At 51.3% G+C, this 12,276-nt stretch overlaps 5 protein-coding genes across 5 annotated transcripts; 3 read left to right on the forward strand and 2 right to left on the reverse strand.

Annotated features, from left to right (window-relative positions):
* Nucleotides 1-532: 532 nt before the first annotated feature.
* On the forward strand, nt 533-1,845 carry N7515_007942 (uncharacterized protein; the record flags this gene model as incomplete). The annotated part of the gene is made up of 3 exons (XM_056668686.1): nt 533-842; nt 945-1,693; nt 1,747-1,845. The coding sequence occupies 3 exons, from the start codon at nt 533-535 to the stop codon at nt 1,843-1,845; spliced, it is 1,158 nt and encodes a 385-aa protein (XP_056518516.1).
* An 85-nt stretch (nt 1,846-1,930) lies between these two features.
* N7515_007943 (uncharacterized protein) lies at nt 1,931-2,532 on the forward strand (the record flags this gene model as incomplete). The annotated part of the gene is made up of 2 exons (XM_056668687.1): nt 1,931-2,033; nt 2,096-2,532. 2 exons carry the CDS (start codon nt 1,931-1,933, stop codon nt 2,530-2,532), a joined length of 540 nt encoding a protein of 179 aa, XP_056518517.1.
* A 333-nt stretch (nt 2,533-2,865) lies between these two features.
* On the forward strand, nt 2,866-4,678 carry N7515_007944 (uncharacterized protein; the record flags this gene model as incomplete). The annotated part of the gene is given in 5 exon segments (XM_056668688.1): nt 2,866-2,907; nt 2,955-3,605; nt 3,620-3,626; nt 3,646-3,724; nt 3,793-4,678. The coding sequence occupies 5 exon segments, from the start codon at nt 2,866-2,868 to the stop codon at nt 4,676-4,678; spliced, it is 1,665 nt and encodes a 554-aa protein (XP_056518518.1).
* A 2,156-nt stretch (nt 4,679-6,834) lies between these two features.
* On the reverse strand, nt 6,835-7,050 carry N7515_007945 (uncharacterized protein; the record flags this gene model as incomplete). Its single annotated transcript, XM_056668689.1, has 1 exon — nt 6,835-7,050. One exon carries the CDS (start codon nt 7,048-7,050, stop codon nt 6,835-6,837), a length of 216 nt encoding a protein of 71 aa, XP_056518519.1.
* Nucleotides 7,051-7,268: 218 nt separating this feature from the next.
* Nucleotides 7,269-12,050, reverse strand: N7515_007946 (uncharacterized protein; the record flags this gene model as incomplete). Its single annotated transcript, XM_056668690.1, has 4 exons — nt 7,269-8,075; nt 8,130-9,500; nt 9,741-11,982; nt 12,007-12,050. The coding sequence occupies 4 exons, from the start codon at nt 12,048-12,050 to the stop codon at nt 7,269-7,271; spliced, it is 4,464 nt and encodes a 1,487-aa protein (XP_056518520.1).
* Between the last annotated feature and the right edge of the window lie 226 nt (nt 12,051-12,276).

The raw sequence follows: 12,276 nt of genomic DNA on the forward strand, positions 1-12,276 counted from the left end.
CATGGATGCTGTAGAGTGTAGGAGACGCGGGATCTGATGGTACTTGTCGCCAAGACATCGTTTTGGAATAGTTTGATCATGCACGTGCTTCCATGCCTTGTATCACATTCAATCACACTGATTGTTCTGTCGCTACTTGCATTGGCATTGGATATCATAGACGTACCTCCAGATGAGTAGATAGTGCCTTCTTCAAGCCGTGTAATCCTGGCTTCCACCTTGGCGTTTGTCACTCTCGACTCATTTTTCATGGCATTGTGTCCTCCAAAAGCCTCAATATCACCATGTTGGGCTTTACGTACCTCATGCAGGATTCTCATGTGGAGCTTATCCCGTCTCAACCAATGTCTGCACCCAATGCCTGCCCCACCGTTCGTGTTTTGTTGTCAACGCCCCGCACCGTGACATAGTCTCTTCCCGAACGAAGACAAGCAGGTTTCTAGGCGAAGCTGTACAGCTCTGAGACCTGATCCCCAGCATCGTCCTCCTTTTTCGATCCGACTTTCAAGCACACTTTGGCGTACTTCTCACAATGGACGCCCAAGAACCTTCCGAATATCTCATTCCCAACGATCCCTTCTTCCATGAGCTGTTCAATCGCTATACCCAAGACCCAGAAGCATGTGTCATATATGACCGAGCTTCGGAGCGCTCGATTACCCCGTATCACTTCCTTGTCGATATTTTCCAGACAATCGACAGGATTCGCCGCAATTTCAACTTAGGCGAAGAAACTCCAAGTACCAATAACATCTTCGTTTGCGTTCTGGTGCCCTACGGCTATGAGTACGCTGTTACTATACTCGCTCTACGAGCACTCGGACTCACCGCAGTAAATGTGTGTAAGTACTAAAACCCCGAGTTCCCGAAGTCCTCTCAGTACTACCTGAAGTAGGCTCTTGCAAGTCCCTGTTTCCGAATCTGACTTGTGGTGCATGAACTAGCGGAAGCCATATTACCCGAGGAATTCAAGTATTTCGTTGAAGTCTGCAACGCGGCATATTTCATCACAATCCCTCAACTACAGGAGCATGCAGAGTCTCTCCTCGATGGTGTTAGCCTCACCACTCTAACCATAGAGCTTTCCCCCTCCATCACACAGCCACTGCCGGTGCTCCGAAGCCCTTCGGAATTATCAAAGACCTGGAATCAAGACCGTGGCGCCATTCTTCTCTTCACTTCGGGGACCTCAGGCCCTCCCAAAGGTGTACTGCATACACATGGCAGCATCTACGCCGGAGCCAAAGAATGGTTTGAAACCTATGGCCTGACCCGCGATGACCGGATGCTTCTTCCTTTCAACAGCCACTGGGTCGCAGGCTTCATGATGCTGTCTGGCTGTATTCTCGCTGGGACCTGTGCAGAGATCTGTCCTACAGTCTTCAGTCCCGCCTGGTTCTGGGAAAGGATTAAGGCCGCAGACGTCACATTCCTAGAGTTAATACCCTACACTCTCGGTCCGGTCGTTGAGTGGTACACAAGGGAAGCAGTAAATAAGTCTCGACAGGAAGTTGAAGAATACTTGGCGGGGTTAAAGCGGCTGAGGACTATCGTTACTGGGTCGACGGCGGTACCGACGTCGGTTGCAAATTTCTGGATTGAGAAAGGGGTCAAGGTCGATATACATTATGGTTGTACCGAGTGCTGGATGATCGCTGCCACGGACTGGAGAAAGTCCAATGGGTTCACACCTGTGAGTATCGTAAGCCAATTGCTTTCCCTTCTTCTTGAATTAACGTGTGAAAGCGTCATGTCGGAAAGCTAGTGTCTTCTGTCGAAACAACTCTCGCGAGTGAGAGCGAAGGCGAGATGGCGATAAAGAGCCAAGCGTTATTTCAGAAGTAAGCAGTTCCCTTGCGATCATAACAGTATGATAAGAACACTAACAGCCTTGGCGTGCTTAAGATATCTGTCCAACAATCCTCAAGTCATGAAGAACGTATTCGACGACAATGGTTATTACCTAACCGGTGACTTCATCCGACGCGCACACGACGACAGTCTCTTCATCCTTGGCCGTGCTTCGCAAGATGGTAAGCAATACTCTGTTGGCGAGCTTTGGCCTATCATGCTAATCATCCTGTTCCATCCTCAGTGGTGCGCTTCACTGGCTGGAAGGTCTTTACTTTGGACGTTGAAGAAGCCCTCCTGAAGATCCCTCACATCTCCGCCGCCGTGGTCCTTGGTGTCGACGATGACCAAGTGGACCAACGGGTTTCTGCCCTTGTTGTCACAGAACCTCAGCATGAGCAGACAGTGCCAGAACAAGTGTCCCTTGCTACCCTGCGACGGACTCTTGCTCTCGAGCACCAATTATCGGTATACAAGCTGCCAACGCTTCTGCGAGTCTTAGCCCCAGGGGAGGAAATCCCGCGAACAAGCAGCGGCAAAATAAGCAAACCAGCGGCTCGGGAAAAGTTCTTCGCTAAGAATGATATCGAGTCTGAGAAAGTGGAAGTGTGGGACTTGGGTAGGAAAGACGAAGGTCTACCGACAAGAGCGTGGGATTGGGCTGGAATTGGAGCACGCTAAGCACGCTAAAGTCACTAGTTTACCTAGTTCCATGCAAGATTACAGACTAGTTAAAGTAGAACGTACCGACTTTCCATGGAATTACTCTTCAGACCGCCAATAGATAATGACCACCAGTTTTCATACAAACTCTGAGAGCAACCGTAAGGATGACCTACCATGTCACGAGTGTGCACGTTTTGACTGTGAAACAATACGATGAATACTGTTTTTGGCGTAATCAGGTAATGATCAGCAGACCATGCGTTACCAAAGTAAAGGCTAAGCCAGCATGATGCATCAGAAGCTTTTGACATCACTTTTTCACTCTTACCTGTGACTATACTGGGCAACATGGGGCACCTAGGAGAGCCTTTACCCCCTGGAGATATACATGTAAGGTCAATCATCCAAACACAAGGATATTTTCTCACTGATCAAAGGGCGTGAGCGTGAACCTTCCGAAGTGGGAAGATACAGTGGGATGGTCAAGCCGAAACCCGCAAGTTCTGGCACAGCTCAAGACAGGATACCCTCGGTTTTTTATCCATCGTCTTATCGACAAACTCGCGGAGCAGATTGTCAAGAGGTTTCACACGCACAATGACCACTCACCTTTGTCTTCAGAGGAAACGTTAGCAGTGCTATTTCCTTGCCAGCGAAGTGCAGATCAGTGTGGGCAATTCCTGAGGAAAAACCTCACTGAGATCCAAGCAGGTCGGGTCACGGTACTCCCTTTCTGCAATGACCCAAATTCACCGTCTATGCATAAGGCAAAACTCAGTGTAGACTGGCAAAACTTGGAACTGTATGCTGTATTCTATCCCGATTCAGCATTCGGATTGGCCAAGTCGTTCTGGCAGCACACAGGCTTTGGGATCTCAAGTCGCTATGCAGAACTGTGTCTCGAGAATCAACACCTCTTGAGCTTGCAGCGTATGACGACGCCCTATCTTGCTTGCATCGATCGCTGCAACGCTGAGAGTGAGCCTCACGACAGGACAAAGGGACTGGAGCTTCTGGCAGCTGGGGATATAGATTCGCCAAAGGCAATTCTTCGCCAGCGAATTGCAGAGCTCTGTGCTACAGATACAGTACGGCCCGAAAGCAAGGACGTCTTCTTGTATCCATCAGGTATGGCAAGCCTGAGCAATATGGCCCAGTCTCTGCAGCAGCACTTCCAGAAAGACCGCCCCGTCGTTGCAATTTTTGGGTAAGGCATATTGCACCCAAGCCACGAGTTCTTGCAGAACAAGTCTGTAATTCGGCTAATTGTTGCAGTTTCCTATATGTTGATACCATAAAAACGCTCCAAAAGGTTTATGACTTCGAAACAAGACTGTACGGCCATGCGTCGAGTGAAGACCTGGATGCGCTCGAAGAGGATCTTTCTTCCGGAAGAAAGATCCATGCACTCATATGCGAATTTCCAGGAAATCCGCTTTTGCAATCACCGGACTTGAAACGCCTGCACCAACTGGCCAAGCAGCATAGCTTTCGGTTGGTGGTGGATGACACCGTCGGCACTTCTGCCAACCTCGCCCTCCTGCCACATTGCGACATGATCAGTACTAGCCTCACAAAGTTTTTTAGTGGCGGATGTAATGTTATGGGTGGCTCCCTCGTCTTAAATCCGCACTCCCAGTTCTACCGAGCTATGCATGCCGAACTGACCGCCAATTTTATGGACACATACTTCCCCTCTGACGCGTCCGTCATGGAAGCTAATAGTCGCGATTTTGCTGTTCGTCTCCGAAAAGCTTCTGGGAATGCGGAAGTCCTTTGCGATATGCTTCGGCAGCACCCAGCAGTCGCACATGTCTATTATCCCAAAGGCAGTTCTACCCAGTCTTTGTACGACGCGTGCAGACGGACCGATGGACTGTATGGCTACCTTTTCTCTGTCGAATTTGTTACCCCGGCGAAGGCAGTAGCGTTCTATGATGCGCTTGATGTTGCAAAGGGTCCGAGTTTGGGGACGAACTTCTCACTTGCGTGCGCGTACACTTTGCTTGCTCACTACAACGAGTTGGAATGGGCAGCTCAGTATGGTGTGGGGGAGCATTTGGTAAGGATCAGTGTAGGCTTGGAGGACTTGGATACTCTTTCAGAGAAGATAACGGTGGCGTTGAATGCTACGCAGGCAGCAGGGTTGGAAAGAGAATGACAAACTATGAGAGTCTCAGTTTGCAAACACAAAGTCACAAGACACAAACACATGATGTATAGTTGCCAACACTACTTAAACAGGCATCCTGCCTGCTGTAGTAAATCAACTCTTTCTCTTTCTCTCCCTCCGTCTCCCTCTCTCATCTCTCTCTCACACACTCTTATTTTCTCTCACTTTTTCTCTCACTCTCACACACTCTCACTTTCTCTCACTCTCTTACATTCTCTCCCTCCCTCTCCCCCTCGCTCTCTCTCCCTCAACAAGCCGCTTCTACCGATCTGCTTCAAGGCAGCATCGGTAGAACAGATACTGAGATTATGGACCACATCTCAGATGAGGAGCAATTTGAGAGATCGATGACAGATGAGGACGCACAGAATACGAGCCGGGGGAAGCCTTCTACAGAAAAGCGTCGATACACACGCCATCATACGTCTTTCTCAACAATCAACGCAAGAGGAGCACAGTTACCTCGATCTTGAGAAAGAACTTGTGTGGCATTATCTTCGATGGTTCAATGTTAGTGACGCGCAGGCCCCCATCACCAAGGCCTGCCCAGAAGCCGCAGGAAGCCTTGAATACCCCCGAGACGCACGAATGATTGTCTCAGATCGGACTAAGAACTGGAAGGCGCAGGTCACTGGTGCTGACAAAAGTGAATAAGTTAACTCCGTTTTTATTGATTTGATATAAAGATTAACTAACATAGGTAATTATAGGAAGTGATCCAAGATATGATCCAGCAAGCGAAGGAAGACAACCCGGAGAGCAACTTCGCCTCATTGAAAGATAGGAAAGAGTTGGGACAATATTTTTCCAGTCTTTTACGAAAGATAAATGGTTCAAGCCTTCTTTTGGACCACCGACTTCCTTGACTTTGACAATTCCTCACCGGATGGCCAAAAGTTCGTTAAGGGTGAGTGTCAATTTGTATCATGCCTAACCAACCAAGTGTATACTAACTATTACCTGATCTAGTCATCCGGGCAAATCTTGCATCGAGGTCCATCTTGACATCGAAGCGGAAGGGGAGAGGGCGAGAACAAAGGGGGACTGGGCCGATGTGCTATGCTTCTGCGACAAGATGGGGCAAAGCGACATGTTCAAAAATGTCAACCTTCATTTGCAGTCCTTCCACCATGGCTGAAGAGTCATAGGTGCACCAAGGAGGAGGAGACTGCTATTGACGAGATGTTCGACTTCGAATAGTCTCAGGCTCTCAGCCCTGGCAGCCATCCGATTGTCTGTCTGCCCCTCTCTCCTTCCCGGGGGTTGCCGGGCCTTGCGGAAGTTGTTGTACATGGACTCGCGGGATCGCGACCTTTGCGAGATACCTACCATGGACGGCCCTGGCGGTCATCCGATGTGTCTGTCTGCCCTCTCTCTCCTTCCCGGGTTGTCGGGCCTTGAGGTAGTTATACATGGACTCGCGGGATCGCGACCTTTGCGAGATATCTACCATGGACGACCCTGGCGGTCATCCGATTTGTCTGTCTGCCCTCTCTCTCCTTCTCGAGGGTTCTCGGGTCTTGAGGTAACTTGTACATGGACTCGCGGGATCGCGACCTTTGCGAGATATCTACCATGGATGGCCCTGGCGGTCATCCGATGTGTCTGTCTGCCCTCTCTCTCCTTCCCGGGTTGTCGGGCCTTGAGGTAGTTATACATGGACTCGCGGGATCGCGACCTTTGCGAGATATCTACCATGGATGGCCCTGGCGGTCATCCGATTTGTCTGTCTGCCCTCTCTCTCCTTCCCAGGGGCTCTCAGGTCTTGAGGTAGTTGTACATCGATTCGCGGGATCGCAACCTTTGCGAGATATCTACCATGGACGACCCTGGCGGTCATCCGATTTGTCTGTCTGCCCTCTCTCCTTCCCGGGGGTTGCCGGGCCTTGCGGAAGTTGTTGTACATGGACTCGCGGGATCGCGACCTTTGCGAGATATCTACCATGGACGTGCCGCCGCCGTGCGACAAGTCCCACCAACTGATTCTCGTCTGGCCGGGTCCAGGTAAAAGGACCATCAATACACTCTGGACTGCCAAGATATTGGCAGTTGGTCACGAAACTGGAAGTCGCGGACACTCGAGCGCCTTCATGTAAGAGCCTTCCATATACTTAACAGATTACTATTGCCTCATCCACTAATCATCATTGTCCTCGCAGGAGTACATAGTCCGAGCGATCGAGACCAGCGAGGTCAACCTGAGACATATCGTCGAGCCGAAGGCTCTGTTCCGTCATTTCTTCGACCACTTCACCATCGAAGACTTTGTGCACGTCTTCCGATGGATGGCCGACCTTGACTGGCATCGAACCTCGAGGATGGGCCAGAATACATACGATTGTTTCTCCATTGATTCCCATCGTAGTATGTTCCATGAATTATACCTTGAAGGCATGGATCGATATCGATGCTATGTACACTGAGATTCTAGACAAACAGACAAAAGAGAACAGCATGACCGTATATTATATGCAACGAGAAAATCAAAAGCATATTCACAATGAAACAGCAAATGAAAAAGAATTATAAAACAGCCGTGTATAGAACAATCTTAGACGCTCATCTCAATCAAACATCCTCAAGTATACATAGGCCTCCACTCCTGTCCCGGATAAGACGTCGGCGACATAACAATCTCCTCACTGGAATCATCCGCCGTGATAGCTAGTTCGACCGGCTGCGAGTCATTGACGACACGCACTTGATCTTCGCTGCGTAGAGGGTGCGAGGATACGGATACGGATATACCTGCATTCGAGATGGTGGCCTTGCCAACCTTGTCTTCTTCGCGTTCTTCCTGTTCCGTATTCTCGTTCAGCGTGCCGAGCTGTGAATCTTGATTTTCTGCTTGAAGACTGGGATACTGGTCCGAGGTCTGGAGTTGGCGTTGGATATAGGGGTCTGGTGACTCGATCTCCTCTAGCGGTGATAGTGGTTTCGAGAGCCGGTTCTCGTGGAGTGAGATTGGAGATGGGGATCGGGATTGGAGAGGTGGGGCGAGGAGGAGTTGAGAGCTGGTGGGGGGTTCGTTTGTTGGTGCGGATCGAAATTGTGAGTAGAAGCGACCGCTTGATAGGGAGGCGGATGATGAACTTGGTGGGAGGGAGATACTGGCACGCTGGGGCGATATACTGGTACGTCCAGGAGTGCTGGACGGTAGATGTTCGTTGTTTTGTGGTACTGGAGACATCATCGGTTGATTTGCTTCGAATGGACTGCTCAGGACTGGTGCTGCGTCCTGTGCAGTGGAGGTATCTGCATTTCCATTTCCATGTCCAGTTGGACGCATGGGTAGGTCTTTGGCCTTAATCGGTTCCGAAGCACGCCTTGAATCATCGGTAGATCTTTTCTCGGGATCTTGAGAATCTTGTCGACCGAATAGTACCTGTTCCGAGTTAGAAAAATAAATCACAAAGACGTTGTCGAAGGGTTGTCATACACTAATCCTGCCAAATGACCGTTTCCGTTCGTGAGCAGCAGGCACTTGAGACCCCTGCCCCTGAATGCTCGAGAGAAGATCTCCCACCGAAGACCGACGTCGTCTGCCGAAGCTCTTCAGCTTCCCGATGGCGGATTCCTCGTTCTGCACCTGTACGGAGGAACCGGCCTCTGAAGTTTGCGATAGATCTTTAGCAGGCGTGAGCGGCCGCGAGCTCTTGTCATTGGCGCTGTGTTTGCCGAAGCGCAGCATCCTGCTTCGGGAGCCTGGAGAGTACCTCACTTCGTTCCTCAAGGGACTTTGCACGTCTGGAGTAGAAGGTGGCAGACCATTGATTGACTTTCTTCTCGACTCGAGGGACTCGGTTGAGCTTGCGGATTTTGATGGATAGAACGGTATGAAAGATTTCCTCTTCTTGTGGGCACTTGGTAGGACAGCACTAGAAGCGTTGCCAGTTGGGACGGAATTGCCATTGTGTAGATGTTCATCCTTGCATTCAATTTTAGGAGGAACCTCTTCACTGGTCTCTCGCAGAGGAGACGGGGGATCACTGTTGTTATCAGCTTCTGACGGGCCTCCGGTCTGTTCGTCAGGCCCGAGTGTTGAGACGGAGTGTTGGCGTTCATGGCCCCCGTCTGGTGCAAGCCCATGACCATTGTCCTTTGGAGGAGGTGGAGGCTTGGTGTCTTCCACCACCACGGGAATTGCTGACGTAGTGACTATGTCCGGTGTACTCTTGCTTGGCCAATGCGTCTGTTTGTTCATGCTTGAAGCAGAGGAATCAGAATGCTCATTAGGAACAAGCGGCAAACTCTTCTCTGCGTACAGAGCCTGTTTCATTGAAGGTTCACAGGAAGACCGATTGCCAGTCGTGGGTTCCGCTGATTCATGCGGCAGCTCTTTAAATTGCCCTTTGTCACCAGGCATCTGGGTATGCGAACTGGTCGCTACGGGGGTACTTGCCGATCTCCGAGAAGAAGGATCCGTTGGCGAAAGACCAAACGAAGCAATCATCTCCTGCTCGAACCCTTGGGCGTGGTCAAATTTATCCGCCTTAGGAGGAACCCCAGGCGGAGATGCTAATTGAGTCGGTTGCACAGCCGAATCGCCATCAAGGTTGTGCGACAGGGAAACATCCCCAGGTCTGGGGGCGTTGCGGGCATTTTCTTCATCTTGTGGGTTATCTAGAGAGACATCACCACTCGTCCGACCGGGCACAGAGTTTGCTTCAGTTCGCCCGGACTTGAAGATAGGCAGACTGCCAAACGTGACAGAGTTGCGCAGGGACGAAGAATTACCAGCCACATCACCCGACCCTGAGGGAAACGAGAGTTGAAAGCTGCGGCGAGACGCACTCGGCGTTGATTGAACCTACAGCATTACCAACATCAGAACCAAAACAAATAAGCGCGGGGAATAAATTGTAGCAAGAGGGCAGATGCATCATTCGTGTGGCATTCTAGATCTCAATGCCATCATGCGCTCGGAATTACATCGTGGTATCCCAGGAAGTCAAACAATGCGGCGGAATTAAGGGAGACATGAACGGGATGACCTCCACTATCCAAAGGGAAATAAAGCGCTCAAATGAAGGAAAAATCAAGCATCTACCTTGTCAGGCCCACCACTGGGTCGGAACTTGCTTCTGCCCTTGGCAAATAACCCCTTAGCTGCGCCGCTCGCCTTGCCACTAAACGCGCCTGCAGTGTGAAGGAGTTCCTTTCCTTTCTCTCCGACTTTCTCCCTGTTCATCACAGTCCCAATATGGCCCGACGGACGTCTTATGTGAGTGGCGCTGGTGGGTGTACCGTCATTCAGGGAACCGAGGGCCCCAAGAGAACCCAACTTAGGGAACCTGCTTCTGGAAGGAGACGGCTGTTGCAAGTTGGGGGAGACATTCTGGTTTTGCTGGACTAGGCCAGCATATTCAGGGTTTTCCTGAACTGTGAATTGCAGCCATTGAGTCAAACCAGTGTCAAGGGTAGCGAACTGGTCACGAGTGTGTTCAAAAGACTTGATGCGCTGGTTTATAGAGGTGATACCGAGAATGTCACGGAAGCCCAGGAGCTTAGACTCGTCGAGGGAGATAGTTCCAACGTTAGAGGGAATTGGGACTTGTGGAGGTGGCGTAGTTCCTGGTCCCCCAATTTGCTCCGGTGGTGTGATATTCTCTGGAACGGGCGGTACAATTGAGAGTCGAGGCTTTTCGGTAGGTTGGGCATCAGAGCCTTCAATATCAGAAGCATGCGCTTCCTGCGGCGCATCCGAGGGTAATGGAGCAGCCTCATCAGCGATGGGCTGAGGCTCTTGCATGGATAGTGACGTGCCCACAGGAGGGGGCGATGAATGACTGCCAGGAATTTGGGGTTCTGGTTCCTCATCGTCGGAGGATTCCCAGGAAAACCGTCTTTCTAACTTGGGCTTCTTTGGCAGATTAAAGATAGCGGAAGAGGATTTACCGGCCTCACCCGGACTCTGGGAATAAGGGTCCTTGGACGCCAACGGATGCTGGCCGGTCCAGTCTGGATGATTCTCAGTGACCATAGCCTCAGGCGCTCCATTCGGACCAGGCCCAGTCTGGCCATCCCAATACTTTTCGAATTGTTGCGGGATGGAGGCGGCGGGTGCCTGCGGCTGGGGTTGACCGCTCTGCCCCGGGTCTTCGGAAGGAGTGGCTTCCCGGCTCAATGACCGAATGATTTCCTCCCTCAAACGATCATTGTCGGCATTCTGTGGCGAGTCTTCAGCGCCTCTGATGGTAGGTATTTCGCCATGGACATTTTCAGGGCCGGATGTGTTTCCGAACTTGAGAGGAGCAGGCCGATCTGCCTCTTCGTTGGAGTATGGCTGCATCGATGGATTCTGAGGAGTACTACCAGCGTCGCTTGCCTGCGGGGTCAGGTCCTGAGTTGAAACGGAAGCCAATTCTGCATGGCCCGCCGTTGGGGTATCCAGGTCTGTAATTTGTGGTTTCCTTGAAGGACTGTTGTCGGAACCAGGAAGACTCAGATCCCTGCGATGGCCAGGGTTAATCACTGGCGCCGCAGTCGCAGTTGCCTTCGGGCTCGGCTCATTAGGCTCTTCGGGAATCGTCGGGGTTCTATCGTCAGTCATGCTACGACCGCCGATGATAGGGCTGATCGTTGAAGTGCCGTCACTGTTTGACCGTGCGACACTAGTGGTGGTGGATTGTGGGGTTTCTGGGACATCAAAGGCCTGCTGAACCACTGATTGGAACCCCGATGAAGAGTCTTGATGTGTAGGGGTATATTGCGGGATAGAATTGGACCCGTTCAAAAAGTCGGTACCGAAGGCAGACACGCGCTTGACTTCGGGTAGACCCAAAGGAGGTTGTTGGGTTTGTTGAGTGGAATTCCCAAAGCTATTAAGCTGGGGAACTTTGCTTTCAGGAGGAGGAGATTGCTGAGCCGCTTGCTCCTCGCGCATCCGTTTGTAGAGGTCAGCTGGCCTTACAAACGGGAGCGGCTTCTCGGCTATATTAGGATTGCTTCCCTTGCCATCGGCTGAAGCCCGCTCATCAGCTGCAGCTGTGAGGCCAGACAAACGCCTCGAGGCTAAATCGGAGGAACTGCCAGTATTGTGGGTGGCATAAGGAGGCCGAGGTACTGGAGGCGCCTCTTCCTCTTCCTCCTCGTCCTCCTCCTCATCGCCCCAATCGCCTCCGTCATACGAATATTGTTTGGCTTCCACCCATCGTTTCGTCTTGGAGCGATTCACATTTGGTTGAAAAGAGATCGGGGTACCGCCACTGCTGCCTGGCGAAAGCGGACTGCGAGGATTTGACGAGGAAGGGCTAAAGTAGGTCTCAGTATTCGTGCGACTGTACATGCGACTGAAGCGAAATGTGTTGCCTTACAAGTTCTGGGCTCCGCGCCCATGCGAGTTGGTGGGGTCTGCCATCAGGAGAACAGAGTCAGGGGGTTGTCGCAAGCTCGATTACCAGCATCGACTGCTGCCTGAGGGGTTGCGCAAAATCCGCAGATGAGGGCGTAAGGGACTGATAAGGACGGGAACAGCAAGAACTGGTACTGTCCCCTGTCCAACGGCTTTGGGCGAGGACAAATGTGGCGATTCGGCCTATATACTGTGGTAGGTTGGGCAAGCTGCCGATCAAATGGCTAGTTGC

Source organism: Penicillium bovifimosum, assembly GCF_028826915.1.
Source record: "Penicillium bovifimosum strain IBT 22155 chromosome Unknown utg000006l_segment0_segment0, whole genome shotgun sequence".
Classification (NCBI taxonomy): Eukaryota; Fungi; Ascomycota; class Eurotiomycetes; order Eurotiales; family Aspergillaceae; genus Penicillium; species Penicillium bovifimosum.